At 41.5% G+C, this 27,264-nt stretch overlaps 1 protein-coding gene across 1 annotated transcript; it reads left to right on the forward strand.

The window, feature by feature from the left end:
* Positions 1 to 5,037: 5,037 nt before the first annotated feature.
* bsk146 (brain specific kinase 146) lies at positions 5,038 to 16,082 on the forward strand. The gene is made up of 4 exons (XM_002935919.5): positions 5,038 to 5,216; positions 12,234 to 12,472; positions 13,401 to 13,603; positions 14,423 to 16,082. The coding sequence occupies exons 2-4, from the start codon at positions 12,301 to 12,303 to the stop codon at positions 15,173 to 15,175; spliced, it is 1,128 nt and encodes a 375-aa protein (XP_002935965.1). The 5' UTR covers positions 5,038 to 5,216; positions 12,234 to 12,300; the 3' UTR covers positions 15,176 to 16,082.
* The last annotated feature ends 11,182 nt before the right edge of the window (positions 16,083 to 27,264 follow it).

The following is a 27,264-nucleotide window of genomic DNA, read 5'->3' on the forward strand; positions in this document are numbered from 1 at the left end:
TTATTGTTGTAACGTGTATAGGAAATAGCTTTATAAACAGTATTTCACTTTTCCTAATCTTGTCATTTCTATTTATACTTTAACCAAGTCCAGCTGGTAAAACAAACTCCAGCCAATGGGAACGGCCTAAAATAGGCGTTAGTGCACCTAGTGACACTGGGGAACCCCGAAGCTACCACTAGCCTGAATGTGGCAGTAATTCCTGGGTTCATATAGTGGGTTGTGTTTATATACACAGCGGGCTTGCACCCAAACAATCACACACGTACAGCATCTTAATGACAACTCTGAATTAGAACTTGTAGCTGAATTAATACCACATGATACACATAGTTGTGTCTGGCTTTGATGTTTTGGGCACAACAATTATGAGCACAACTATTATAAAACATGCCAAATCTTGTTCAAAATTGCACTTTGCACACAATACTTTATATTTTATTTATATTTCCAAGAGTATCCAGACAACCCTTCTAAATAGGAATAGGTTATCTAAATAGGTGACCCAAAATATAATTTTTTGCCTAATAGAAGAACACAAAAGCAACTTTGCAATATAATTCATAACAAATTTGCAATGGTTTTTGACTTATTTGTATATATAATTGCTATTAGAAGCAGTGTTTGTCTGTCCTTCTCTATTCCCTGCCCCGGGGGCTCTGACTGAAACAATGTAACACAAGGAGCAGCCTGACAGACCTGACTCGCTGGAGGAGACCGACCTTTGCAACATTGTTTAAAAAGTAACAAACAGGAGTTCAGCAAATGCTGCTTTCAGTAGTAATTACATTAAATTTTAAAGCACTGACAATGCGCTTAGAATGTTTTCTTTTATTAGGCAAAAACTTATTTTTGGGGTTTAACTTTTAGAATTTTTTATTCCCTTTTTTTTTTTTTTTTTTTAGAGTTTTTGGCAGTAGAATGGGAGTCGGTTTAGGATTCAGCCTTTTTAATTCGGATTCGGCCGAATACACACTTTTGGCCGAACCGAATCCTTAAAAAAGGAAGTTAAAAAAATGTTGTTGCCCGTGGCGACGTTTAACCCACTACATAAAAGTGGATTTAGTACATCCCTAGTTTTGATAAAGAACTTTCAACATGGCACCATCATAGGATGCCACAGCAAGGCTGTGAAAATTGTGTTCTGGGGTCAGACTGGGCCTCCTTGGGCCTATTTTTCTCTAGTTCTTTGAGTACTAGATCCAGTTTGAGCAATTACATTGCATGAGTGGGAACCGACAGGTGCTTAGAGCTTTTCCATTGTGCGGCAGAACAAACACAGCCATCTGCTGCATTCAGGGCACCGCTGGGAGTTGACAACCTGATAATTAGGATCTAATATAACAAAAAGTGATAATGGGGTCTTCCTAAATGCTTCCCACAAGAGCTATATTATAAGGGATAATAGAAAAGTAAAGCTGGATATTACCTTGGAAATAGAACCTGCACTCTGAGATGTACACTTAAAAGTAATATGATAACTCAATATATTTCATTCTGCTTCCTTCCAGGCCTGGGATGCTAGCTGTCTGTGTAGCAGGATAATCACTGGGCCCCATGTAAATCACTAATTATTGCTTTACAATCTTCAGTATGATGCTAATGCCACACAGGAAGCCATTCAGCCCAGCATATATATATATATATATCAGCAACTCATATACTTTCTTTCATTAGGCCATGGCTAAATATGGCAGCATGGAAAAGGCCTCCTTGTTACCCCCTAGCACACAGGCTGTTTACTCTTTCAGCCAGGGGAGAAGCTTCCAAACATGGCTGTTGTTCAGCTGGTCATCTACATACAGTGAAACCTCAATTCTACATCCCCTGATTTTAAGTTTTCCTGCATTTTACACCATTGTTTTGTGGTCCCACTAATATATAATACATAATAAACTCCCCTGATTTTACATTTTCACGGATTTTGCACCATTTTTTCCTGGTCCCCTGAAAAACTTAAAATGGGGATTCTACTGTAAATGGAAACTATACTATACCTCTACGGGTATGGAATCCATTATCCGGAAACCCATTATGCATAAAGTTTCGAATTACGGAAAGACTGTCTCCTATAGACTCCATTATAACCAAATAATTCTAATTCTTTAAAATGCTTTCCTTTTTCTCTGTAATAATAAAACAGTACCTGTACTTGATCCCAACTAAGATATAATTACCCCTTATTGGGGGCAGAACAGCCCTATTGGGTTTATTTAATGGTTAAATGATTCCCTTTTCTCTGTAATAATAAAACAGTACCTGTACTTGATCCCAACTAAGATATAATTACCCCTTATTGGGGCAGAACAGCCCTATTGGGTTTATTTAATGGTTAAATGATTCCCTTTTCTCTGTAATAATAAAACAGTACCTGTACTTGATCCCAACTAAGATATAATTACCCCTTATTGGGGCAGAACAGCCCTATTGGGTTTATTTAATGGTTAAATGATTCCCTTTTCTCTGTAATAATAAAACAGTACCTGTACTTGATCCCAACTAAGATATAATTACCCCTTATTGGGGCAGAACAGCCCTATTAGGTTTATTTAATGGTTAAATGATTCCCTTTTCTCTGTAATAATAAAACAGTACCTGTACTTGATCCCAACTAAGATATAATTACCCCTTATTGGGGCAGAACAGCCCTATTGGGTTTATTTAATGGTTAAATGATTCCCTTTTCTCTGTAATAATAAAACAGTACCTGTACTTGATCCCAACTAAGATAAAATTACCCCTTATTGGGACAGAACAGCCCTATTGGGTTTATTTCATGGTTAAATTATTCCCTTTTCTCTGTAATAATAAAACAGTACCTGTACTTGATCCCAACTAAGATATAATTACCCCTTATTGGGGCAGAACAGCCCTATTGGGTTTATTTAATGGTTAAATGATTCCCTTTTCTCTGTAATAATAAAACAGTACCTGTACTTGATCCCAACTAAGATATAATTACCCCTTATTGGGGCAGAACAGCCCTATTGGGTTTATTTAATGGTTAAATGATTCCCTTTTCTCTGTAATAATAAAACAGTACCTGTACTTGATCCCAACTAAGATATAATTACCCCTTATTGGGGGCAGAACAATCCTATTGGGTTTATTTCATGTTTAAATTATGTTTTAGCAGACTTAAGATATGGAGATCCAAATTACTGAAAGATCCCTTATCCGGAAAACCCCAGGTCCCAAGCATTCTGGATAACAGGTCCCATAACTGTACTTAGTTTTGGTTATTTTATCTTTCAGCGTTTTCTTGTCTAGACAAATAATCTGCATGCTCTGCTGTGACCCGTGTGTTATTTCTATTTCATGTAATTTATGTTTAAATTAATTCATATCTTTGTGCACTGTATATTTGCAATGGAGACGTTGTTTCAGAAATGAACAGTTTTTAACTGAAATGTACAGTAAAGTCGCCAAAAACAATAAAGCGAAGCAAAATGATCACAAACCCTGTCGCCAGCATTGCGGGAACTTATCATCAGTCAAAGGCAAACTTAGAACTGCAGAATAGGTTTCAAAAATTCTGCAAGCAGAAATGTGTACAAAGTGTCTGTTAAGTTAATCATTTATTCCAACTCATTTTAACTGAAGTATATTTTTAAGTAAAATAACACTTTTTAGTTTGACAATATCACATATTATTAACAAATGGGTATAACATATAATTAAAGGCAAACTATACCCCCAAAATGAATACGTAACCAACATATAGTTTATATTATGATAAGGGCCCTATTAAAGAATCTCGCCAAACTGTTATATATATATCAGTAAATATTGCCCTTTTGCATCCTTTCCCTTGAGCCGCCATTTAGTGATGGGCTGCGTATGTATGTATATCTTTATTTATCTTTATATAAAATGCTACGTATGTACGCAGCGCTGTACAGTAGAATACATTAATACAAAAAAGTTATCAAGATTATTGTAATACTTTGTATTTATCTATTAACACAAATAAATAAAAGATATAGTTGCAATAAGATAAGAGTTAAAAACACAAGAGGATGGCGGTCCCTGCCCCGTGGAGCTTACAATCTATATGTGTGCTCCCTCAGAAATCAGCTGACAGGAAGTAATGCAGCGCTTACTACTGTAACAGGAAGTAGTGTGGGAGCAAAAGGCAGAACTCTGCTCATTCATTGGCTGATGGGGCCTAGCATGTATGTGTGCCTTGGCTTGTGCACTGTGATTCCTATGATCCCAGGGGGCGGCCCTTAGTAATTAAAATGGCAGTTTTCTATTTAGCAGTGTTATATTTATGAACTTATTTATGCAATATATTTTTAATAGAGACCTACATTGGTTGGGGGGTATAGTTTTTCTTTAACAAATGGGTTATTATCCAATGTCAAACAGTAATATAGCTTTGCTTTCAGGTGTGTCCGTACCATCAAATAGGAGTTGAACTGGCCATATGTGGCGGAGCAGAAGAGAAGGATATGGTACGAGGGGCCACATATGTATAGGGGACACCTTTATATTGTTTCATTAGTAACAACAGAAAGTGAAGAGAGACCACTTCGGCACTTAGGCACACACAAGGGTCAGGCTCATCAGGAGCCAATGAACCGGCAGTTGAATTGCTGCGCTATACAACAACTGCATTAGGGTTCTCCTGTAACTGATTGCTCTGTCACCATGCCAACCCCATTGCAGGAATGGCAGCTTCCCTGTATTGCCAAAACACATTCTATATCAAGAGATGGACACATAAGAATGTCTCTCCCGTGGCTGGCTTATGGGTGTTTTTTAATAAACATCTAGATAATTTTGCAGGCAGCTAACGTTAAAAAAAAAATTAATCCTAAATATAAAAGATTTCTAATTCCGGATTTTAAAAAAAATAGACTATAAATAATAAAATTTAATAGCGTGTAGTTTAATATCTCGTGAATAAAAATGAAATCCCATATCCGGGCTTTAAACCGCTTTATCCACGGTAGGCAGCTTCCAAATGTAAGGATTAAGGGGGGAGGCCGGCAGCAAATGGGAGAGAGATGGGAGGAACCATTGTATCATCAGCAGCTGAGTCTGTTTATGCACGGAATCCACTGCAGAGACTGCAGGGCAGAGACAACAATGACACACAGGCTGCTATAGTGGAACAAAGGCACCGACGCTATTACATCTGCCCAACGCTGCCCACTACAGACTGACGGGCATGGAAGGGGGGTCCATGTAACGCCAGGCGCCCAGGCAAGGTGAGTCCTGCTCTGCACATTCTTATTTATTCTGATGTGACAAGTGCACATGAATGGAAACAGAGAGATACCCCAGTCTCATCATCACTATGGGCAAAATAATTCTATATCCCTTTGTGCTGGTATTATAATATAACTCAGCAAGGTATGGGGGTGCCACACATAGGTATCACTCCGCCTGTCCAGCTACCTACCTGTATTTATTATCCTTATTTATAGCGCTGGCATGTTTCATTCCTCTGTCTATCATCTGCCTAGCTCATTCTTTGTATCCCCACCTATCAGAATTTAGCCATATCTAAATATCTGTGTCTTTCTATGTAGCTCTGCCTGTATGTACCTATCAATATGTGATACTTACCAACATTCCTTCTCTCTATATCTGTCAGTATTTATTCTTGATCCGTCTATATCTACATACTGTATAGTTATCTAGTTCAGTATATCTATTTACATTATTTTGACCCATGAAAAAATCATTTTCATTGATCTACAAATATACTCCCATCTATATTTATCTATCAATTTATTTATATTTATCTATATCTATCTTTCTATCATCTATCTATCTAGCTATCTATCTTTTTATCATCTATCTATCTGGCAATCTAGCTATCTATCTATCATCTATCTGGCTATCTATCTATCTATCTGGCTATCTATCTATCTATCTGGCTATCTATCTATCTATCTGGCTATCTATCTATCTATCTATCTATCTATCTATCTATCTAGCTATCTATCTTTCTATCATCTATCTATCTATCTATCTATCTATCTTTCTATCTATCTATTTTTCTATCATCTATCTATCTTTCTATAGTTCTATCTATATTTCTAAATGTCTATCTTTCTAAATATCTGTCTCCATCCTTACAATATCCTTATATATATCCTTATATATCTCCATCCCAAAATGTTTTTGACTTCACGAAAGGTTATTTTTCCAAGTTACCTTTTCTTTAAAGCATGGGGGGGGTTCTTTTCTATATGAGACCCTCTAGTAGGTGGTTGGTAAATAAGAGCAGAATGCACACCATGATTTGTTGATGTGGAGATGCTGGAAGCTGTGTGAGCACAGTAGGCCATGTAGCACAGGGGGGAAGCAAGAGGTTAAGCGAAGTACCAAAGCACATAACTCCCCCCACCAAGATGAATTCCACCTGCCATGGGGGAAACTCCTGCAAAAATCAATGTGATACATCAAAGACCAGCGACCTTGTACTGTTTCTAAATACCAATGTCAATCCTTGAGAGATTATGTGATACAGAAAGCAGAGGAACTCTCTATGGACATCAGTAGCTCCGTCTCTGTATGAACACTGGGATTGTTATTCTTTAGGTTTTTCTAGTGAATGCAACTGCTGGGGCAAGCTATTTGGCAGCTCTGACCCTGGTGTAGAAATACAAATGTACAGAGAATCAATGGTGTGTGCTGATAATAAGATAAACCCTTATGGTGCTCTTGGAGTATAAATGGGGTATAAATTTTCCATGAGAATTTAGGTCTGATAGGCTATTACTAGGCACATAAATTATACACAGCAGGATGCTGTGTGTCAATCTGTATCTTAAGTACAGTAGGTTCCATGCGGCCCCAGTCTAACCATACCCATGGATAGGCTGACTCACCTAGAGCAGATACCATGGATTCAGATAGTAACGGGCACTGACAGTAGATGGCCAAGCAGTTGCCGTCTGAAAGGTCCATCTCTTGGTCAGGCCTTCCCTATAGCTCATAATAAGGTTCAGGCCTTCCCTATAGCTCATAATAAGGTTCAGGCCTTCCCTATAGCTCATAATAAGGTTCAGGCCTTCCCTATAGCTCATAATAAGGTTCAGGCCTTCCCTATAGCTCATAATAAGGTTCAGGCCTTCCCTATAGCTCATAATAAGGGTCAGGCCTTCCCTATAGCTCATAATAAGGGTCAGGCCTTCCCTATAGCTCATAATAAGGTTCAGGCCTTCCCTATAGCTCATAATAAGGTTCAGGCCTTCCCTATAGCTCATAATAAGGTTCAGGCCTTCCCTATAGCTCATAATAAGGGTCAGGCCTTCCCTATAGCTCATAATAAGGGTCAGGCCTTCCCTATAGCTCATAATAAGGGTCAGGCCTTCCCTATAGCTCATAATAAGGGTCAGGCCTTCCCTATAGCTCATAATAAGGTTCCACATGTAGGAAAACATTGGTGTATCAGCTATTTAGCCATAGGACTAAGGATATCTAGTAGAGCAGATACATCTAAAACCCAGATCTCATCCTTGACCTTCAAGCTGGATTTTAGGTGTATCCAGAAGAACAAATATTCATCCCCCACCCCATTGTCCCAGCATCACAAGGCTTCCTATAGCCGAGGTACATTGAACACCTCATATGAATAGGAATGGGGGTTTTAATCTGAAATCCTCATTGAAATTGAGGCCCAAGGAATATTTGGCTCACCCTATCAGAGTGTGATGTAAATAACATTGAATTAGAGCAACAATGTACAGCACTGCTGGTGGCAGAGACCTGTGACTGATACACCTAAACGCAGGGTCGGACTGGGGGTGAAGGGCCCACTGGGGATCCTGCCCCAGGTGCCCCCCTAACCCCCCTTGCAGGGCCCCCCACCCAATGTCCTCCCCTGAGCGCGCGTAATTTTAACGTGTATGGGGAGGAGCGGTCGGGCAAAGGGGTTGGACTGGGCCGCAGGGGCCCTCTAGAGCCGGGCCAGTCTGACCCTGCCTTAATGAGAGAGAAAGGTTGGAAATTGGAGTATGTGATGCCAGCATCCCTTCAAAAAACAATTTTTGTAGCCTTTATTATGAATTATTTAATAAGTGGAATGTATTATAGTGCTGTGATTGCTAGACAAAGAGGTTACCTAAGGCTACACAGTTCAGAATCCCCTGCAGCAAACATAATAAAAAATCTATATCTTGAATACAAAGGAGCTTTCAAAATTACATGCTGGGCAGCCATTCATGAAATTGCTTATTTTATAGGCGCTGAAAAAATGTATTATCATCAGCAGCAGTTTACCAGCCGTGCCCGTATGTTACTGGAGAGTGGGAGGAACCCCACACAGATATGGGGCCAACACACAGGCTCAGTGCCCTGGCTGGAAATGAACATAGGGTTCCTAGAGTTAGAAGTCATGTTAAACACGGCGCTACCTTCATCTGTTCATAGGGTTCATTATGTACATAAGCAGGATGGGGATGCAGGGAGCAGCTTGGGGGGGGGGGGAGTGGGGCAGTGTGGTATGAGGGTATAGATTATTGTGTGCCCAGAACATTCCTTCTCTGTATATTTGTATTTATACATATGGGTAGGAGGTGCCATAGTGTTTCCCTTAGACAGTACAGTATGGGGTACAGCTTATTGTGTGCCCAGAACATTCCTTCTCTGTATATTTGTATTTATACATATGGGTAGGGGGTGCCATAGTGTTTCCCTTAGACAGTACAGTATGGGGCTACAGCTTATTGTGTGCCCAGAACATTCCCTCTCTGTATATTTGTATTTATACATATGGGTAGGGGGCGTCATAGTGTTTCCCTTAGACAGTACAGTATGGGGGTACAGCTTATTGTGTGCCCAGAACATTCCTTCTCTGTATATTTGTATTTATACATATGGGTATGGGGTGCCATAGTGTTTCCCTTAGACAGTACAGTATGGGGTACAGCTTATTGTGTGCCCAGAACATTCCCTCTCTGTATATTTGTATTTATACATATGGGTAGGGGCGTCCATAGTGTTTCCCTTAGACAGTACAGTATGGGGGTACAGCTTATTGTGTGCCCAGAACATTCCTTCTCTGTATATTTGTATTTATACATATGGGTAGGAGGTGCCATAGTGTTTCCCTTAGACAGTACAGTATGGGGTACAGCTTATTGTGTGCCCAGAACATTCCTTCTCTGTATATTTGTATTTATACATATGGGTAGGGAGGTGCCATAGTGTTTCCCTTAGACAGTACAGTATGGGGGTACAGCTTATTGTGTGCCCAGAACATTCCTTCTCTGTATATTTGTATTTATACATATGGAGGGGGTGCCATAGTGTTTCCCTTAGACAGTACAGTATGGGGGTACAGCTTATTGTGTGCCCAGAATATTTGCATTCCAGAGTCTCTGTAGTACATACAGTCAGGGTTTATTGTGTTCAGAACATTCCTTCTCGGTATATTTGTATTTATACATATGGGTAGGGGGTGCCATAGTGTTTCCCTTAGACAGTACAGTATGGGGGTACAGCTTATTGTGTGCCCAGAACATTCCTTCTCTGTATATTTGTATTTATACATATGGGTGGGGGTGCCATAGTGTTTCCCTTAGACAGTACAGTATGGGGGTACAGCTTATTGTGTGCCCAGAACATTCCTTCTCTGTATATTTGTATTTATACATGTGGGAGGCAGGTGCCATAGTGTTTCCCTTAGACAGTATAAAATGAAAAAACAGCAGCACTCCGGAAATGTTGTAGAAAAAAGTGACTTTACTCAAGTGCACACAGTTGAGGCCAGATCTTCTCTGTTGTGTATTTATACAGCTGCAAGCTGTTTTAGACAGTAATAAAGCCTTAAGTCATTAATTTCTTTCATTAAAGGGGTGTGTCCCGAACGTTGGGTGTACACGTTGCGTAAAGTCCTTTTTTTAAAATTTTAGTTGTGGTTTTTTTTTATCCTGATATGTTTGTGGCGAGGGTTCATTGCCCTGGGCTACAATTAGCTGGTTTGTTCCATTGTGTAGCACAACATAATCAATCCCTTAGACAGTATATTACAGTGATATAATCAGATTAAAAAGACTTGTTGATTACCATAGAGACAGGCTTGAATTTTTTTCAAAAATCAGTCTGTTAAATTAAACATTTCCCCCTCAGGTTTGAATGTTATAATTGCAATATTCCTTTGATGATTCTACTTACTGAAAAAAAGAACAAGGGGAAGCAGAAAGAGAATAATTACAATCTTTCAACTCTAAGGGGTGATGTCTTTTTTTTTTCTTCTTTAGTCTGATAAATGAGACTGGTTTCTGTCCCATCCTTCCCTAATGATCTCTCAGGGATTATAACCCAGGCGCAGTCTCCTAACGAGCCAGATGCTGCCCCGCAGGTCGCTACACACGGCGGCTCAGTCGCAGCGCACTCATGATTATGTTTGTGCTGATGGATGCCTCCCACTCACTCGCCTTGTTGTGTCTGCTCAACACCATACAGGCCTACAAAAACAACATTAGCCCAGGGGCGGTTTATTTTGCTTATTCGTTTGGAAATTAGAAATATTTCGAATATCATTCACACTCCTACAAAAATAATGTCTCCATTTCCACTTCGAACCAGATCATGCAGGTTGTAATGTTTTAAGGTTATAATAACTAGAGAGACCATAAAGATGATGAGACTGATGTGTTTCCTCCACTCTAAGAATAACGCACGGGTCTGTACTCAAATCTTACAGGCAGCGATGGGATGGGAACTGTGGCAAAAAAAAAAAGCAGATTAACGAGGTTCTCATGAGTGGCTTCCTCATTGTCAGGGTTGCTAAGCCATTTAAGGGAGTCCAATTCAGGACCAAGGAGGAAGCTGGGTTCTGCAAGACAGGGAAAAGTCCCATATGCATATACAGAAGGCTAAACAGTCTCTAGGTTACAGGCAGCAATTACACAAATCAGAAACAGGTATTAGTAAATGAAGACAGATAATATATAGTGTACACCGGGCTCAAGGCGCTCATTACATGTGCAATATATTAATCAGCTGGTATTCATGGTACGAAGGTATCAGTTGGGACCCTTAACCCAACATACGTGTACCTACACTCATGGGAAAGTGAGAAGGAGGGTTTCCCTGGTTCCTCTCTAATGAGCCTCCCCTGAAGAGCAATGTAATGACCATTCATTTTATAGTTGCTTTAGCAATAAGCAATCAGATTGTAGTTCAATCAGTCAGATATGTACATGGTGACACTGGCCATAAGGGCAACTGCATGGCTGGGCAGTCAGATGCATGCCCATCAGTGATGTGTGGGCCAGCCTGATACCCCCGAGACCCACGGGTCGGGCCAACCTCGGCACATCACTTGCAGATTCGGGTTGAGCACTTCCGCTCTCCCTCCCTGAGCGCGACCTAACACTGCTGGCTTCCTCTTCTGGCTTCTGTATTTATAGGCGTGCCCACCCCCACCCCGCCATGCCCTGCCCCTTTTGTGATGTCATTGCGGGGCAGGCGCGGGTCTGTAAATACAGGGCAGAAGCTGGGCCGGGTAGGGTTGGGAGTGGGCATGTTAGGGGTGGGTGCGGCTTGACCCACACATCACTAACGCCCATAATTAGCTGGATTTTACTGATGGACTTATGTACTCACTAGGGATGCACCGAATCCACTATTTTCAGATTCGGCCGAACCCTGAATCCTTCATAAAATTTTGTCCGAATCCCAAACCAAATCCTGGATTTGGTGCATCCCTTGTAATCGCATTCAATTTTTTGGCACAAAATAATCAGCTATCACCCCTTCCCACAAAGAGAGCATCTAAGCATTACATGCCACAAGTTTTAGCTTATAGAGAATATTCCTGGGGTCCTGGTAGGGCCAAGCAGTGATCTTGCTAGTGAAGCTGAGGTTGATGGGGTCCCGCCATTTAGTGGTGGGTTATAAACAGAGACAGAAGGGAAGCTGGTAATCATTTCTGGTGCAATGTAAGAGTCGAACACAGTTTTATGGGGTGGCCCTTTACAATCCGACTCATATCCACACTCATAACCTGCATTATTATCTGCTTAGACTCGCTATCTGACCACAGCTTTAATGTGGCTTGATAGTATTTGTGCCCCCTATAGAAGCAATTAAGTTACAAGTTCCTGTATTCATAAAGGGTCATGAGAAAGTCTGTTTGTAGCCAATGAGGTTCCATCCCAGGGATGCAGAGTAATAGCATTATAGGTTCATAACTCCCTAAATGCCCTTTTGCATGCTTTGAGGGTGAATGTCTAAACAAAGCGGTGCATGTTTTATTTTAACAGATTCCCAAGATTCTAATGAAAGTCAAACATATCCAGTGAGCGAATCCTCCCACGCCCGGCCGTTGCTATGAGTTTTTCCCCGCCACTATCAAGAGGAGCAGGCGAAATGCTGGATGAGCTGCAGCAGCTGACAGCAAAAACCATGGAAAAAGTCGATATTGCAAAACAATATGACACCATTCGGGAGCTGGGGAAAGGGACCTACGGAAGAGTCGATCTCGCTATTCACAAAGTGAGAGGTAATGATCACATGGAACAGGTTCAGCCGATCTAGGGGATTTACATGTATGTTAGTAATCACAGAACACATAGACATGTATGAATAAATGGAATATTATGTAATGTATGCATAAAGGATGTAACCCATATTCTGGGGAAGAATCCTTTCAACTAAATTCTCAAGAGAACAGCTTAAGCCCAATTAGATTCCAGCTTTGAAGTCTCCTTTGTGCTGACTGTGCATAACCAAATGCTCGTAATAATGGCACAGGGGATTGGCAAGTTCTGGAAAGTTTCCATTCACTAGGCAGAAGTTTATTAATGGGTTGATATTCCCTTTAAAGAAAATGAACACAAAGCAACTGGCACTTAATGGGAAATTATTCTGCTTAAATCCACCCACTTTGACTTTTGGTTTTACACCACAGCATTTCTACCAAACAATTCTGGATTCATAAATTATTAGACATGATGTAAGTTATTGCCCAGAATGTACACTACTGATCTGGCCACTGGGGGGCACTGTTACTCTGGAGTAGTATGGCAACTCTGCTTAACATTGAAAGTTTGCAGCTCATTAAGGCTGCTGTGTGCAAACTAACTTGTGCCCACACGTTTTACTAGAAAAATATGGCAAAAATAAACACGGCCTAAAAGTAGTGATTAGATTTAGCTGAATTCCAAAGAGAAATGAATAAAACACAAACCAAGAAGAAGAAAAAATCTGACCCACAGCATCATTCATCTTATTCCCCGTATAAAGCGGTTTCCCAGAAGATCATTTCAGCCCAAAACCATTCATAACCTCTATGAATATTTAGCAATAAATCATTTGCTGCCCTGTTGGATAGAACAAAACACTGTTTATGGAACGTATCTGATTACTAATTGGGACAAAATGTATATTTCAGAGTTGAGTTAATCATAGATTGTTTTCTTCAATCCCAGGTACAAAGATGGCCCTGAAATTTCTCAGAAAGAAGACAACGAAGCAGAAGAACTTCCTTCAAGAATTTTGCATCTCCCGCTACCTATCTGCCTGCCCGTATATTATCGGCATGTACGATATTGCTTTTGAAACGGAGGAATATTACGTCTTTGCCCAAGAATATGCCGTGGCTGGGGATCTCTTTGATATTATTCCTCCGCAGGTATCTATCATTTTCCAAAGATTTCTACCCAACAAAAGTGGCCAAACATGGGCCAATCCTCTATGACTTGACCATAGAGTGATCTGCCAGTGGCTGCTGCGGTGCATTGGCAAATGATATTTTAGAGCTTGTCAATCAACAAACCCATCGATATCCATGGCATAGTAGTGATTGCCTAGTCTCGTCTAGTCTGCCTTGCCTCTTAAGGTCCCCGTACAAGGGCCGATATCGGTCACTTGGACAGATTCGGCAGCTAATCGGCCCGTGTATGGGCACTCCCGACGGGCCTACCCGACCGATATCTGGCCTGAAATCGTCCAGATCTCGATCGGGCAGGTTAGAAAATCTAGTCGGATAGGGGACTGCATTGGCTTGTTGGTGCGGTCCCCGGGCCGACTTTGCCTATGCCCGTCATTATAATTCAATCGAATTACCCTGGATTCTCCCGATATCGCCCACCAGTAGGTGGGTATATCGGGAGAAGATCCACTCGCTTGGCCACATTGGCAAGTGAGCGGATCCTAAGGTGTATGGCCACCTTTAGCGTCTGATCTCCATGACTGCCTGTGAGGTTCTTTGTCTCAACAGGGGTATTCTTAAAAATGGGTTCTTATACTCTTTATAGTGGGTCACTGTGATCCCCCCTGAATACCCTGAAATGTAAGATGTATATAAAGCAATATTTAGGTTGCAGTGCTTATTCTCCAACTTAGGTCTTAATGGGGCTCATCTCATTGCACCATGTTACGTTAATTGATATAGTATTTGTGTACATTTCACTGTAAAGTGTTCCTGACCATTTTTCTTAATGGTTTCCAGGTCGGCCTCTCCGAGCACACCACAAAGCGCTGTATCTATCAAGTTGCGTTGGCACTGGATTACCTACACAACCGGAAACTAGTGCACCGCGACATCAAGCCAGAAAATATCCTCATTTTTGACAAAGAATGTCGAAAAGTCAAACTCTCTGATTTCGGCATGACCAGAATCGCCGGCACCACAGAGAAACGCGTCAGCGGCACCATTCCCTACACGGCCCCAGAGCTGTGCGAAATGTCAAAGCATAACGGTTTCCTAGTGGAATACAGCATTGACGTGTGGGCATTTGGGGTCTTGCTTTTCTGCATGATGACTGGTAACTTCCCTTGGGAAAAAGCTCTACATTTAGACTCCTTCTACTACGAGTTCTTGCAATGGCAAAGATACAAAAGTGCCGCCGTCCCTTCACAATGGCGACGGTTTTCTCCCCACGCCCTGAAAATGTTCAGCAAATTGCTCTCCATCAAGCCGGAGAAAAGGTGCGCCATTAAGGATGTTTTCTGGTATTTTGGCAAGACGTGGCTGCTGAATAAAGACGATTCTCCCACTTCCGACGCCAATAGCAACGGAGACGTCTTCGTTCATATAAAACAACAAGGTCTTCCGTTCACTGGCGGCGAAACCCCCAACAGCAATAAAACCGACACGAGCCCAAGTCTATCTTTCTCGTCCTGCAGCAGTTTCGAGGACGTACCGAAGGAAAGCAACGGCAACGCCATGCTGGGCTCCACGCCCATTGAAATCTGCGTATAAAAATCATAATAAATACGCTGCACATTTTAACCAGCAAAAAAAAAAACCGAATCGCTTGTCTTTCAATAATATGGGGGGTTTTATTCAGATTGTTAAAAATAGGAACATTTTAAAGCCTTGAATTATGCAAAAGGGAACATCAGCCATGACAATTTTCCACCTACTCATAGTGATGAGCCAAAAATAATTCCGCCATCGGGTTGTCTACGCGAAAACTTGCCTACAAAGCACATATTAACATATGGAGGGATTTTTGCTTTTATGGCTCATGTTTTAGGTTTCCATGGAAACCAGATTTCAAATATGCCTGGCCAATTTTAAACCTTTTAAGTAAATACAGGCCTTCATTTTTTAATTTTTACTATACCCCCAAGGCACATGTATTGAATAAGAACTACTTTTTTTTTAGGCAGTATAAGTGTTGGGTTTTTTTTCTGCACACCAAACATTCCTGCTCCGTGTATTTGCTTTTTATTTTTGTATTTTGCCAAATACCAAATTTAAAACCTGTCTGGGTCGGACTTGGGGGTGCAGGGCCCACTGGTGTTGCCACCCCAGGGGCCCCTCACCCCCCAAGGTGCCCCACTTGCGCCCCCCCCTACCTCTGCCACCCACCCAACATCCTGACAACACATTATGGGAGGACACCGGCGGTCGGGAGAGCGGTAAAAGGGATCGGGTCTGGGCTGCCATGGCCGGGCCCATCGGGTTTTCCCCTGGTATCCAAGAGACCCAGTCCAACCCTGAACCTAGTTGGGAATTTAAAAATTGAGAAGAACTGATTTGAAAGAAATGGCATCATCTTGGAACAAAATGTTGCATGCAGTTGTTGAAGACACAGAGCTACTAGTAGCAGCTACTTGTCGTGGCTACTACAATAGACAATGCTGATCATTAATTGTCTCTATGTGTGTTTTAGCAGAGGCAATTCTCAGTATTGTCTATGGTGGGGGATTTTCTGGATTTAGTAGCCGTGAAAAAGTAGCTGCTACTACATAGCTCCGTGTGTCTTCACTCATAAAGTCAAAGGACTTTAGGTTTCAGACTAGTTAGTTGAACTACACATACTGGGGTAGATTTAGGACTAGCTGAAGAAAAGGTCTCCCCCATTTCTTATAAATTTGCCCCTTAGGATTAACCCGTATCCTACAAACATTAATAGGTTTTGACTGAATCCTGTGTCCCTAACACATACATCTAGAAGCCACCAATTTCTTATTTTCTTTCTTATTGTTAATACTTTGAATAAAACCCCCCTCTGTCAGTGGAGCTATTTCACGAGCAACCATTGCCAACATGAGCCAAGTATGTATCCAAACAAATGGAGTTTTTTTGCATATGAAACCGTCATTTACGTTACGTTCGTCTCATCGTGTCCGTGCAGTTACCTCATATTTATTGACCCTACCCGGTTTCCATATTTAGACTTTATTCTAATATAAATGTACATTCCTTCATTTTTATTCCACAGGTATTTAAATCAAAAAGCCCAACAGTTCAGAGATAATATTTTACAGTCGGCTCCTAGCGGAGCAGCAGCAACGCGCCGACCGTTCCATAGGTTTTTGTTGCAAAAAAATACGTATTTATTTCAGTTCTTTTGCCAAATAGCTGTATATAAATAAAGAATTTTAACCACGGTGTTTCAGGTCTATATTCCATTTTTTTATGGCATTATTATTATTTTTTATTTTACTCTGAATTGAATTTGGCTACAAAGATTTAATGATAGTAAGTTAGGTTAAACAGCATATTACATGCCTGTACTTATTTAATTTATCGCAAGATTGTATGTTTTTGGGCAAATGCGACTTTAACACCTCAACATACGAACAAATGTATCAGAATGAAGATGAAATGTGATTAATTTTCTATAAAGTAGATGGCAGCAGGCTAGTATGAGCACAAACAGAAAGACAAAGTTAGCCGGTCTGACCATATTTTTGGCAAACTGGCCACTGGGTTGAGATTGCCAGTTTCTGATTGGAATCAGTTTGGGTGACAGGTATAGGGTATAAGACGCGAGGGGGTGAAATTTGTCAGAGAGTGAATGATTGGGTTTACATGAGGGGGGAGAGAGTGGAGGTAGAGAATAGGAGTAGAAGATAGCAAGCGACAGGAACTGGGTGAAGTAGTACTGGCTCAGGCACAAGTGCTGCTTGGCCTGGCTCCTCACCTGGGCAGGCATAATAGGCAGGGGTAAGTGGAAGTTGTTATATTTAACTCCTCCCTCATAAAATAAAAAAACAGGCCAATTGCAAAGCTCTTTGGATTACTAATACACAAATCTGTAAAAGAAAGATGGATAATCTGTAGAATATATTCTTATAGTCAGTCCTTAATGATGTCATTGGTTATTGTCAGTGCCCAGTGATGTCACTGGCTATTTTCAGTGCCCAGTGATGTCACTGGTTATTGTCAGTGCCCAGTGATGTCATTGGCTATTTTCAGTGCCCAGTGATGTCACTGGTTATTGTCAGTGCCCAGTGATGTCACTGGTTATTGTCAGTGCCCTGTGATGTCACTGGTTATTGTCAGTGCCCAGTGATGTCATTGGCTGTTGTCAGTTCCCAGTGATGTCATTGGCTTTTGTCAGTGCCCAGTGTTGTCATTTGCTATTTTCAGTGCCCAGTGATGTCACTGGTTATTGTCAGTGCCCAGTGATGTCACTGGTTATTGTCAGTGCCCTGTGATGTCACTGGTTATTGTCAGTGCCCAGTGATGTCATTGGATTTTGTCAGTGCCCAGTGTTGTCATTGGCTATTTTCAGTGCCCAGTGATGTCACTGGTTATTGTCAGTGCCCAGTGTTGTCATTTGCTATTTTCAGTGCCCAGTGATGTCACTGGTTATTGTCAGTGCCCAGTGATGTCATTGGCTGTTGTCAGTTCCCAGTGATGTCATTGGCTTTTGTCAGTGCCCAGTGTTGTCATTTGCTATTTTCAGTGCCCAGTGATGTCACTTGTTATTGTCAGTGCCCAGTGATGTCACTTGTTATTGTCAGTGCCCAGTGATGTCACTTGTTATTGTCAGTGCCCAGTGATGTCACTTGTTATTGTCAGTGCCCAGTGATGTCACTTGTTATTGTCAGTGCCCAGTGATGTCACTTGTTATTGTCAGTGCCCAGTGATGTCACTTGTTATTGTCAGTGCCATGTCACTCCTTTAGAATTACTCAAACTTGTGCATAGCTATAAATACAGTACCACCTACTCCTAGAATATAAATGTATTGGAAATATGATTTCAGATGCCCTTAAAATATGCAGCATTATTCCCTGTATATCCCAGATAAGGGGAGCGCACACACCAGTGAGAGTCTCTCTGTTGGGCCCCCTGTGGGGCTAATTTATTGCCCCTTCTGATTGAGTTTCTTAGCAAATCAGTGGGATATGAGAATTCAGTGCTGCCATTGTAAGGGTTTCACTCCAGCTGCTCCAGTAATTCCTGATGAATCGGCACAGCAGTCGTGATTATTGTTCTACAGCCCTGCTGCCTGGGGTGATAGGAGAGATGCAAGCTACTGTTGCAATAAACTGCAATTTCTGTTTTCTCATTGCAGGCTTATAAAATGCTTTTACGCTATCAAATATTCTATGGATTTTGTTTCACTTGTCTCTGCCATTGCTCTTGTGTAATTGGATCACATGACTGAAAGGAAGCCAATAGGACCCTGTGTACCTGGAGTTGTGTTCCCTTGTGCAAATACAACACAGAGTTATAGGTTTTTTTTGTAAAATAGGTCTTTACTTGCAATAATATTCTCATTAACTGAGCATAGCACATTGTTTGCCTACAGACCCTCTGCCTGGATCTTGGGCTTTGCTCCGGGCTCTTTGGAAAGCTAAAAACTTACTCCGGAAGAGACATTGGGCTGGACTTATGTTGTTTATCCATCTGGTGCTCGGGAATAAACCTCTGCAGCTTTAACATTTTTTGTACATTTTACAGCTTTTAGTTAAAGAGTTCTTTTTTGTGCATTATTTACTGTGTGCCGGCTTTGCAACCCTCAAGCATTATGGGACCAGGCTTGGCATGAACAGTAACATTTCTAAGAAAAAGATTATCAGTATATATATATATATGTATGTATGTATACTGAAGAGATAGAAGCCACTCACGCAGGTCTTATGTAGATAAAGAAGATTTTTATTGCCAACAGTGAACTGTTGGCAATAAAAATCTTCTTTATCTACATGAGACCTGCGTGAGCGGTTTCTTTCTCTTCTGTATCCATTATCCCTTTGAAGACTGCACCCAGGTGTATTAATATCCTTTTATACGAGAGTGCTGGCGGCTTCTATGTCTATATATAAGTACGGTATATGTGTGTGTGTGTGTGTGTGTACCTAGACAATACAGACAGCTACCTTACCCCTCAAGTTGCACAGTGAAGGCCAGGATGGGTACAAGCAAGCGTTGGGGGGACGAGGGACAGGGTTTATATGCAGGACTGAAGGCCTCAGACTAGGGGTAGGCAGGAGGGACATGTCTATTTCCCTACCTCTGTTGTGCCCTAGGCACATACCTAATATAGACTGAGGGGGCAGAAATGCGGCAATGACAGCTTGTGTATTGGATGAGGCTAGGCTTGGACTGGCAATCTTTGCATTTTGGCTAAAGCCAGAGGGGCTGCTCTGAGATACCATAGACAGTCACTATTTATTGGGCTGATGTGGGGCTGTTTGGGCCTCTGTGTAAGAGAAGAATAGATTATTGTACTTAAAAAACTAGGAAAATATAGAGGTTGAGTGAAAAGTGGATGAAAAATAGTTTGAAGAAAGGGCCCATGGTCTAAGGTTTTCTGCTGGGCCCCTGGCATCCCAGTCCGACGATGCTTGAAATGTCAGGACTTAGTTTGAATCCCAGTCTGGACATGGATGGGGTTACACGTGTGGGAGCAGCCCTACACAATGGGGTGGGGGCAGTTGCAGGTGATTTGGATATCTTGATAGCGGTAGGTTTGCATGTCTCCACATCATGCGCTCCCACAGAGCTCTTTGTTCCACCATTGTTCTGAGGAACTCATTCCCATTGGGCGCCACAGACAGTTTTACCTGATATTATCTGCTTGTGGAACGGCCTTTTGCCCGCTGCTTTGTTCTACCCAGCTCGGCTTGCAAATTCTTTGGCCTCATTTGAATCCATCATGCCAATAAAATTCTCTTTTTTCTCAATTTTTTTTTCTAATGACGTGCTCAAACAGTCCTTATTGCATCCGTCCCGTGCTCCATTCTGTAGCCCTAGTGATAAATTAGAATTTATTGCCGAGCATTTCAACCAACTCCCATCTCCAACTGTAAAAGAGAGAAAGTTCTGTGTGCACAATAAGCCCTATACCCTCATATTGTCCAGCCTATTGAAGGGAAAGTTAGACCATAAACGTTGGAATTCTCATATGGCAGACATCTGTGTGACAGTACAGTTGTAAAACAGCGGTCGAAGAGATTGCAAGAATCAGATCCAGTAGCAAGAGAACAAATTGGAAACGGAAAAATGTAACAGATTATCTCAAAGATAAGATTTCAGTGATGCTCTCAGGTTCTTCTGGTTAAATAATGCTTGTAGAGTGTAAGCTTTGTGCTCCAAGTATGCTCTGCTATGAAAGGGCCACAACAAATATTTATTTCATATAGACAGCAGTGCCCCCCAGCGAAAAAAATCTTCAGAGGGGCCCGGCGCACAGCCCACACCCCACCTGCCCCTTTTAAACTATAGGGCTGATTCACTAAGGTGCGTTAAAACAAGTGCTATTTATAGCATGCATTAAAAATTTTATCGCGTCTTATTTTTCGCGTCTTAACACATGATTCACTAAAAGGATATTTGCGTTAATTTAGATGCGATGCTGTTTGCGTCATTTAAGTCGCGAAGACTTTCGGGCGGTATTCGACGCAACGCGCGCTAATTAACAAGCGCTACTTGTCGCGCGCACACCATGTTAGCCATACATGCCAATACTAGCGGAAAATTGCTGTACTGAAAATGCCCATTTCCCTGCAAACTGGAGGCTACATCACTCTAGGGCCAACACAGACTTGAATAAATCCCACTGCAAAGTCCATATTGTGTTGCCAAAAGCTCATTAACTGTACTTTTCTATAATTACTGCCTAGACTAATGTGATATTTAAGCGCGTCTAAGTGTTTGTGAAACATGCGTTAGTGTTATTTCTGTGTGAGAATTAACGCAATGCAGTTGTGCGCTATTTAACACACGCGATATTTGACGTAACGCATGAAGGTTATTCTTTAGTCTTATACCAACCAATCACTTGTAGTCATTAAAGCTGGTAAATGGTTTTGTACTGCAAATTACATACTAGGGTATCTGCCACTTACACTCCATAGGACTCTTTGTTGCCCACTACAGGAAATAAGGGGCATTGCAGCCTGCCTGCTTAACTGCATCTCCAGTGCCGCCACTGAATAGAAATCATTTTTAGACTGTATGTTATACTGTAGTGTATAGAACAGTGATCCCCAACCAGTGGCTCAGGGGCAACATGTTACTCCCCAACCCCTTGGATGTTGCTCTCAGTGCCCCCAAACCAGGGAGTTATTTTTGAATTCCTGACTTGGGGGCAAGTTTTGGTTGAATAAAAACAAGATTTCCTACCAAATAAAGCCCCTGTAAGCTGATAGGGTGCATAGAGGCCCCTAATAGCCAATCACAGCCCTTATTTGGCTCCTCCATGAACTTTTATGGTGCTTGTGTTGCTCTCCAAGTCTTTATACATTTGACTGTGGCTCACAAGTAAGAGAGGTTGGGTGGCCCTGGTATAGAACATTATAAAATCCCAAATATGTAAAAGTGTAGGGAAGGTTCACCAATAGAACCGTTGGTTTGGGTGGCAGGGGTGGCATTGGCCTGAGTGTTGGAGACGTGAGAGTCCCAGTGCTAGGGATCTTGATGGAAAACAGGGGTCCTGGCCCCCCCTCCTTGGCATGGAAATATCAGTGCCCCCAAATACAAACCCAACTCACAGCCATTTAGTGCCCCCTGCATTCCATTGTCTGTATCTTGTATCTTTATCTATGTAGCCTAGAGGAATAAATATATCAGCAACGTATTACTGACACTTTAGCCACATAACAGAACACAATCCCCCAAAAAATCCAAGTAGAGGAAATGTTTAATTTAGCCTTAAGTGGCTTCCCTGTCTCACCATGAGAACGGTACCTCTAGGGTTGGGTGTGCCGGCAGCCAATGAGGAAACAGCAAGTCATCTCTTAAGGAACTTGATGGCTATTTTATTATCCTGTTTGGCATTCCATAAAAGAATTCAAATCCATTGTTTTTTATTAGCATCCTTTACGCGGCTATTTTAATGTATTAGCCACTGTTATTCATAATGCAAAGTAAAGGTACTTTCCTGAACCTAGAAAATGCTACGGAGTGCAGAAAACTGAGTGGAAAATACCTAATCTTCCTGTAAACACTGGGGCATCACTCCATTTAGGGAATTACAGTAATGCAACTCAGCAGGACGAAGAGTAGCCTACAAAAAATACTAGATATTGTAATACAGGTATAGGACCCGTTATCCAGAATGCTCGGGACCATGGGTATTCCGGATAAGGAGTCTTTCCGTAATTTGGATCTCCTACCTTAAGTCTACTAAAAATTCAATAAAACACTAATGAAACCAAATTGCATCCAATAAGGTTTATTTGTATCTTAGTTGGGATCAAGTACAGGTACTGTTTTATTATTACAGAGAAAAGGGAATCATTTAACCATGAAATAAACCCAATAGGGCTGTTCTGCCCCAATAAGGGGTAATTATATCTTAGTTGGGATCAAGTACAGGTACTGTTTTATTATTACAGAGAAAAGGGAATCATTTAACCATTAAATAAACCCAATAGGGCTGTTCTGCCCCCAATAAGGGGTAATTATATCTTAGTTGGGATCAAGTACAGGTACTGTTTTATTATTACAGAGAAAAGGGAATCATTTAACCATGAAATAAACCCAATAGGGCTGTTCTGCCCCCAATAAGGGGTAATTATATCTTAGTTGGGATCAAGTACAGGTACTGTTTTATTATTACAGAGAAAAGGGAATCATTTAACCATGAAATAAACCCAATAGGGCTGTTCTGCCCCCAATAAGGGGTAATTATATCTTAGTTGGGATCAAGTACAGGTACTGTTTTATTATTACAGAGAAAAGGGAATCATTTAACCATTAAATAAACCCAATAGGGCTGTTCTGCCCCCAATAAGGGGTAATTATATCTTAGTTGGGATCAAGTACAGGTACTGTTTTATTATTACAGAGAAAAGGGAATCATTTAACCATGAAATAAACCCAATAGGGCAGTTCTGCCCCCAATAAGGGTAATTATATCTTAGTTGGGATCAAGTACAGGTACTGTTTTATTATTACAGAGAAAAGGGAATCATTTAACCATTAAATAAACCCAATAGGGCTGTTCTGCCCCAATAAGGGGTAATTATATCTTAGTTGGGATCAAGTACAGGTACTGTTTTATTATTACAGAGAAAAGGGAATCATTTAACCATTAAATAAACCCAATAGGGCTGTTCTGCCCCCAATAAGGGGTAATTATATCTTAGGAAATCAGTTTTAAAATTCTAAATTATTTGATTATAATGGAGTCTATGGGAGACAGGCTTTCTGTAGTTCGGAGCTTTCTGGATAACGAGTTTCCAGATAAGGGATCCCATACCTGTATTATAAAACTAAGATTTTATAGGGCAGAACAGCCCTATCCCCTATTACTAACTAAACAGGCCTATGCTTAGAGAGTAGACAGCCAAAGCTATTTACGATTTTAGTTTGTTCAGGGCATACAGCAAAGGATTGTGGTTAATTAGCAATTAGATCCATCTATTTCTTTATAAATGAGTACAGTAAATAACTTGTCAACTAAATTGTGTTTTTTCTTTTACCAGGTTCTTGCCCTTTTACATAGTGAGATTACAGATACACAGATCTTTTAGACTACACAAAGCCACACCCACCCATGAAAAGCCACACCCCTCATTTGCAGTATCAACTTTTTGGAAAGTCCAACCCCTTTTCAGGTATGAATTAGAGAATATGGAGACAAAGTATAGGTAATGGGGTTATGATTAAACTCCTTCTGTAGAATGACTCCATAATTATCATTATGAGCAGTAAATGCATATCTATAAGGTGTGGGAATTATTACTGAATGCACTTTGTACTTCCTATCCCCTGCCACTAAATCAATATATATATATATGTGTGTGTGTTTGCTTGGGAGAAAAAGAAAAAGAGGTCATTGTATCCACGGCAGTTAAAATAAGGCTCTATCTTGTATGAGCAGTTTTGAATTAGGAGCACCAGGCACCAGAGGCCTCCTAATGTCTTTCTGTTTGCTTTTTATTGTGCCGCTGCCTGTTAAGTGTTGTGTGTGCATTTAGCCCTATTTGAATGCTTCACATTAGCTCTGATACTCCATTTACTCTGAGCCGCTGAACTGTATAACTCAGCCTGCAGCCTTGTGCCTTTATATGGGCACAGAACCCCTCAGTGACTGCTAATATCCTTATCATTTACAGTAGGGGGTACATTATCCCTTATAATACATGAGTGATACTCAGAGTTCCCTGTATAACTCAGCCTGCAGCCTTGTGCCTTTATATGGGCACAGAACCCCTCAGTGACTGCTAATATCCTTATCATTTACAGTAGGGGTACATTATCCCTTATAATACATGAGTGATACTCAGAGTTCCCTGTATAACTCAGCCTGCAGCCTTGTGCCTTTATATGGGGGCACAGAACCCCTCAGTGACTGCTAATATCCTTATCATTTACAGTAGGGGGTACATTATCCCTTATAATACATGAGTGATACTCAGAGTTCCCTGTATAACTCAGCCTGCAGCCTTGTGCCTTTATATGGGCACAGAGCCCCTCAGTGACTGCTAATATCCTTATCATTTACAGTAGGGGGTACATTATCCCTTATAATACATGAGTGATACTCAGAGTTCCCTGTATAACTCAGCCTGCAGCCTTGTGCCTTTATATGGGCACAGAACCCCTCAGTGACTGCTAATATCCTTATCATTTACAGTAGGGGGTACATTATCCCTTATAATACATGAGTGATACTCAGAGTTCCCTGTATAACTCAGCCTGCAGCCTTGTGCCTTTATATGGGGGGCACAGAACCCCTCAGTGACTGCTAATATCCTTATCATTTACAGTAGGGGGTACATTATCCCTTATATTTTATAGTAGGGGGTACATTATGTCCTATAACCAAACAAATGCCAAAGAGCTTACAAGTGCAGCCTTCTAGCAACCTTGCTGACACACCCATAGCCAAGGATCTGTAAGAGTGTAAGAGAAGACCATAGTAAGACTATTTGGAGGAGTGCCCATGCTCAAAATGCCCCAGTGCCCCTGTGTGTTCTAAATAGTACAATTACACAAGCACTCATGATGTCACTTCTGATGTCACAGACTTGTCTGTAATTACTTGTCTGTAATTGTGGTTTGACATCACTCGTCCAACAATGGCATTGGGCAACTTTGTGTCACTTGACTATACTGCATGAGGTTTTCAGTAGGCCATACTGACTCACTAGAGCCTGGAGCCACAGGTCACGCTTCTGGCCCCCAAACTTAGTCACTTAGTGACCCGCTTAGTCACTACCCAAACCCTATACACCAGTGATCCCCAACCAGTGGCTCAGGGGTAACATGTTGCTCCCCAACCCCTTGGATGTTGCTCTCAGTGCCCCCAAACCAGGGAGTTATATTTGAATTCCTGACTTGGGGGCAAGTTTTGGTTGAATAAAAACAAGATTTTCTACCAAATAAAGCCCCTGTAAGCTGATAGGGTGCATAGAGGCCCCTAATAGCCAATCACAGCCCTTATTTGGCTCCTCCATGAACTTTTATGGTGCTTGTGTTGCTCCCCAAGTCTTTTATACATGTGACTGTGGCTCACGAGTAAGAAAGGTTGGGGATCCCTGCTATACACCAATACAGGACCAGAAGATTCTTCTCAACTCCCTAATGCTATTAATTCTTTAAGCTCCTTAAATAAAAAGGTAGAAGAGATCACTGACAAGTCCATTAGTCCCATCTGTAATCTAATTAACACAAGCGGTCTCGTGCTCATGACCCTATGGCTGTTTATTAGGAGGCGTTCCTGTGGGCCATTTCCCATGATATCATTAGCCTGTAAGCTCCTTGGGAGGATAGCTGGAGATATTAGATACTAAGAGGGAATCCTTTTAGCTCAGTCTGCAATGAGATCATAAGCCCTGATGATATCACTTCTCTTACATATGGAATCATTAGAATTAGTACTGACATTACTGTGAATACCATATGTAGAAAGAATTAGGCACCAATTGGGTAATTAACCCACAGTAACTTGTATAAGGCACTCCCTGAGTAAGCAACTATGTGGTATAGCAGTTATATAGTATAGTGATATAGCAAGAATCTGCAGTTTTATGCACTGTTACCTGTAGGAGATAGTAAGCGGGGAAATCAGCATCAGACCAGTCTACTGGAATTCAGAGATGGGACAAGAGGCATCTGTGGCAGCAGGGGGAGAAGTTGGTGGAGAGGGCTGGTGAATGGTAGTGGGCAGGGGTTGCTGCAGAGCCCTGGTGGGTCAAGTCCTCTGGCATGCCCAGGGCTCTCCAGTCCAACACTGGAGGGAGTAGTCTTTCCAGTAAAGAGACACCTCAGTGAAATGGATCCCCTTTCCAAAGTGAAAGCCTCTCAGGGACAAACAGTCCCTTTCCATACTGTGGTCCTCACATTCCACATGACTTCTCTTTGGTTGAGGGAAATACTACGCTGGCCTATGTTACTCCCCAGAGTGCTCCGGCTACTATCGACTTCTCTAAGGTTGTAGGTCACCTTCAGGCTCAAAGCTTGGTCCTGGAGACTTCTGTTCCGCACTCCAAGCATGTTCCTCCCTGGAGAGCAAAGAGGATGAGCCATGTGGTCTCTTTCTCCCTATAGGAACTTGGAACAGTAACTGCAACCCTGGGCCAATGGGGAAACCTCTCTCAATGGGAGTAGGTTACAGACCCGGGACTTCTGAGAAGTAGGGTATTTGAA

Source organism: Xenopus tropicalis, chromosome 10 (assembly GCF_000004195.4).
Source record: "Xenopus tropicalis strain Nigerian chromosome 10, UCB_Xtro_10.0, whole genome shotgun sequence".
NCBI lineage: Eukaryota > Metazoa > Chordata > Amphibia > Anura > Pipidae > Xenopus > Xenopus tropicalis.